This window comes from Monoraphidium neglectum (assembly GCF_000611645.1).
Source record: "Monoraphidium neglectum strain SAG 48.87 unplaced genomic scaffold scaffold04538, whole genome shotgun sequence".
NCBI lineage: Eukaryota > Viridiplantae > Chlorophyta > Chlorophyceae > Sphaeropleales > Selenastraceae > Monoraphidium > Monoraphidium neglectum.
The window spans coordinates 1-4326 of record NW_014009091.1 but is presented as its reverse complement, the minus strand read 5'-3'; the positions used below and the strand labels follow the sequence as shown (position 1 = coordinate 4326).

The window sequence follows — 4326 nt, the reverse complement described above, 5'->3', positions numbered from 1 at the left end:
CCCCACCCCACCCCGCGCAGGTCGGGCGGGCCCAGGCGCAGCGCAGCAAGGGCAAGGGCAAGCGCGACGGCATGGGTGGCGAGGAGGCGAGCGCCAGCGTTGCCAGCGCGCCGCAAAAGTGGGTGGCGTCTCGCCGTGGCGCTGCCGTGACTGCAGCCGCTGCTGCACACTGGGCGTGTCCGATCTTGCAGGCTTGGCTTCACCTCTCGCTTCCCTGGATCGCACACCGATTGCATGTCAGTATGTCAGTTTGTTTTCCGCCTTGCGGGTCGCGCCAAGTAGCTGGTTCCCAGGCCGGGTGGACAGTTGAAGCCGTTGACAGCACGAAGCCGCCATGTGCGGAACAACGTGCTTATTCTTCTGGGCCCCACCTCCCTCCTTGACGCACACACTCACGCACTCACACACACACACACACACACACACACACACACAGAGAGAGAGAATTTACACACACACACAGAATTCACACACACACAACGCCCACACGACAAAGCTACACACACACACGCATACACACTCACACAAAATGCTCAACCCCACCCTGCCAGGTGGAGTGACTACCAGGTGGAGTTCCACTTCCCAGAGCCGACTGACCTGGGCAGCAACAGCCTCATGCAGCTCATGGACGCAGACTTCAAGTACCCAGGTGCGCACGCCGCGGGGCCGCCTTTTGCCGCTTTGCAAAATTGCCGGGCCGCGTTCTGCCGCCGCTCGACAGCGCCGGGCCGCTTGTTGCTGCTGCTCGGGGACGCCGGGCCGCCTTTCGCGCTGCTGACGATCCAGCGAGGCCGGGTTGTTCTGGGGCAGCAGCAGCAAAGAATGGGGAGTCCCGGCCGCCAACGCGCGGCCCAGCTGTCCGCACATGTGCACAAGTGGCTTTTGTTCCAGGACAGCGTTCCCACAGGCGACGGGTGGGTCACGAGCTGCATGTTCACGCCTATGCCGCTGCCGAAATCTGCCAAATTGCGCATTTTTCGCACCGCTAATCCCCAGGCCGCGACGACTTTGGCCTGAAGAACGTCAACATCGGCATCGACATGGGCAGCCGCGTCGCCATCGTGGGGCCCAACGGCGCCGGCAAGACGACGCTCATGAACCTGCTCAGCGGTGGGCGGCGCGGCGGCGCTTGCAGAATCAGGGGCCGTCTGGGGCCTGCGCAACCGCTGGGCACGCCTCGGCCTGCTGAGGTCCTAATTGTTTTCCTCCAGGCCGGTTTTGCCTCAGCAAGGGACTGTCACATGCCAGGTTTTATGTATCAGCTCCAGAGCGCTTGCTGCGACTTCCAGGCCCTGCCGCCTCCGCACCCGCTGCCGCGCAATAAAGCGCCGCTCGCTGCAAATCGCCCGCAGGCGACCTCGAGCCGACGGCGGGCGAGAGCCGCCGCAGCGCCAAGCTGCGCATCGGGCGGTACAACCAGCATTTTGTGGACGCCCTGTCGATGGACGTCAACCCGGTGGAGTACCTCATGACTAAGTGGGTGGCGGGCTGATGGCTTCAGTTCCTGTTGGGAGGATTTGGTTTTGGGAGCCTTTGGTGCAAGAACGCATCTGCACAAGGGTTGTTATGATGCTGCTGGGGGCAGCCAGTAGGGTTTGAGGGTGCTGCTGGCTCGCACCCGCCGGGCCCGTCATTCCGCCATGTGCCGCGTCGGCGCGCATGGGCTGCCCGCCGCTGCCGCCCGCGTCGCCAACGCCACGCCTCGGAGGCGGGCGGACGCTGACCTCGGCAACCTCGGACTCTCCTCATGCCCCTAGGTACCCCGAGTCTGGGCTGAAGCCCGAGGGCGTGCGCGCGATGCTGGGCAAGTTTGGCCTCAGCGGCCACCACCACCTCGTGCCCATCGTCAAGCTGTCGGGTGGGTGGGCCGCCGCACACGTGCGCACGCCCGTTGGCAGGCGTGTGCGTGTGATAAGATCTACGAAAGGCCCTACCTGCTCGTTATTGCAGCGGCTTGGTGCAGTTTGACGGAGTCTGGCGGAGCGCGACTGGCAGTTTTGTCGTGCTTCTCGTCGTCACCTCTGTTGAAAGCATGTGTTCCTGCGATCACCGCCCTGCCCGCCCCTCCCCCCCTCCCACCAGGTGGCCAGAAGGCGCGCGTGGTGTTTGCGGGCATCAGCCTGTCTCAGCCGCACATCCTGCTGCTGGACGAGCCCACTAACCACCTGGACATGCAGGTCCGCGCCGCGCACCCGCTCGCCTCAATGTGCTGCACTCCTCCGCGCCGCGTTGTCGCGCCAGTGGCCGTGGCCACGCCGGCCCCCGATACGGCAGGCGCAGGTCCAGTTTTACCTGCGTCCGGAGCCGATGCAATGGGTTGAGCTTGCCCCCTTCGTGCAGCCGTCGCCGATCCCAGAGCGCAGCCAGAAACGAGCAGTCGGGCTCGGTATTCGCACACGGCGCCCGCTGCCCTGAAAGACGGCGCTGCACGCCTGTTTTGCGGTCCAACACGCACACACACACACACACACACACACACACACACACACACACACACACACACACACACACACACACACAATCCGCGCCGCAGTCCATCGACGCGCTGTGCGACGCGGTGGAGGAGTTTGGCGGCGGCGTGGTGGTCATCAGCCACGACGCGCAGCTGCTCTCAAAGCTCTGCGCAGACGAGGAGCGCTCCCAGGCGCGTCCTCGTGCCTTGCGGTGACAGTGCACGCGTGGCCGCTCCTTGTCACGCCTGCGGCGGCGCGCGGCCTGCTCGTCGTGTCTCCGTCCTTGCTGGCTCGCGGCCTGACCCTCCCACGCCACCCTCGCTCGAAAGAGCAGGCGGCCCGGTGACCCCGGTCCAGTCAGCGGCCCGCCCACCCTCTCGGCTCCCCGATTTTCAAACGCCCCGCCCCGACAGGTGTGGATCGTGGACAACGGCGAGATCACGCCGTACGACGGCGACTTTGAGGACTACAGGGATGAGCTCATCAAGGAGATCAGCGCTGAGCTGGACGCTGACGAGGAGGAGGCGGCCGCTGCGGCCGACCCCTTCAAACCAAAGAAGGTGGCCTGAGGCTGCCCCCGGCCGTAAACGCTGCCCCGAGCCCGTTGGCCGCGCGCTGCCGACAGACGCGCGGGGCGCTCCACGCCGCCCGCCGCGCGCTCGCGGCCTCGGTGCGCTGGGCTGGTGGTCGGGGAGGTGGAGACGGAAGCGGTCCATGCGGTGCGGGCGCGACCTTTTTGGAGACCTTGCGATGCGCTCGCAAGCAGCGTTGCCCGAGGTCATGCCGGGCCCGGGGCCTCCGTGGGAGACAGGGTTACCCAACGCAATAGTGTGGCGCCTGGCCGGCAGGGCGGGCCGCCGGGGCGTTGGGCCTTGAGTGAGCGCGAGCTGGTGATGCCATCGCATTTGAAGCGCTATTGAATGTATAGGGACGGCAGCGGCGTTGACGCGCGCCCGTGTGCCGCTGTCGGTCGGGCAGCTGGCAGGGCGTGCGACCCTGCGTATAGAGCGAGGGCCGAAATTTTCCCTTTGCGTCGCGGCTAAGGCTGATTACGTTTTCACTTCTCATCGCTTTTAATGGCTTGATTGTGCATTCGGGTTGTTTTATACCGTGCTGTCGAAGCTCTTCGCCCTCCCTCTTCCTCGTTGACCTTTGCCCCCCTTGTAATTAGGCCTGTCATCTCGTCGACGTTCTTGTCATATGATACAGCTGCTGACATCACCCGCAAGCAACCCCGCTGCGCCGTCCCGCGAACGCTGACGAGGGAAGACGGCGGCGGTTGCGGCGGTTACAAAGGCGACTCGCCGCCTGCGGCCCGCCACCTGTCCAGGACCTCCAAGACCTTCTTGGCGCTCCACTGCAGCCGGTAGTGCGCCATCCGCTCCTGCAGCCGCGCGCCGCCGTCGGCCGGCACGCGCAGGCGGAAAGCATCCAGCGGGACGCTGACAGGGGCAAGGGGGCAGCGGGGCGGCGCAGGAACTCAAAGGGTTGCGAAGCAGGTCTGGAGAGAGGGGGTTGCATTCGATCCATCCTGGTCAGGTCTGAGAATGTGTGGAGGGGCAGCGCGCTTGCTGAGATGCGACGCGGCGGCGCGGACCTGCTGCGCGCAGGCGCCGCAACCCTGTGCGTCCGGGAATCGGGCACGCCGTGTGGCCCGCCCGCTGAAGACGCGAGCTGGCGTCGGCCCCCGCCAACGCCGCACCCCTTGCACGAGTGGGCATCAGCCGTAACATAACTGCACTGAATTGTGCTGCCAGAGGCTCAACACACGCCCTCCGTACCCTGTCACCGACACACACATACACACACAAACACACACACACACAAACACACGCGCGCACTTACACACGTGCGCACACACCCCGTGCTTGCC

General features: G+C 65.3%; 2 protein-coding genes across 2 annotated transcripts; one reads left to right on the top strand and one right to left on the bottom strand.

Annotated features, from left to right (window-relative positions):
• Positions 1–71: 71 nt before the first annotated feature.
• Positions 72–3022, top strand: MNEG_14502 (hypothetical protein; the record flags this gene model as incomplete). The annotated part of the gene is made up of 8 exons (XM_014037027.1): positions 72–118; positions 552–649; positions 997–1110; positions 1353–1476; positions 1758–1858; positions 2083–2177; positions 2534–2584; positions 2867–3022. The coding sequence occupies 8 exons, from the start codon at positions 72–74 to the stop codon at positions 3020–3022; spliced, it is 786 nt and encodes a 261-aa protein (XP_013892481.1).
• Positions 3023–3741: 719 nt separating this feature from the next.
• Positions 3742–3895, bottom strand: MNEG_14501 (hypothetical protein; the record flags this gene model as incomplete). Its single annotated transcript, XM_014037026.1, has 1 exon — positions 3742–3895. A coding segment is annotated over one exon (154 nt), but the record flags the coding sequence as incomplete, so codon positions are not given.
• Positions 3896–4326: the final 431 nt, after the last annotated feature.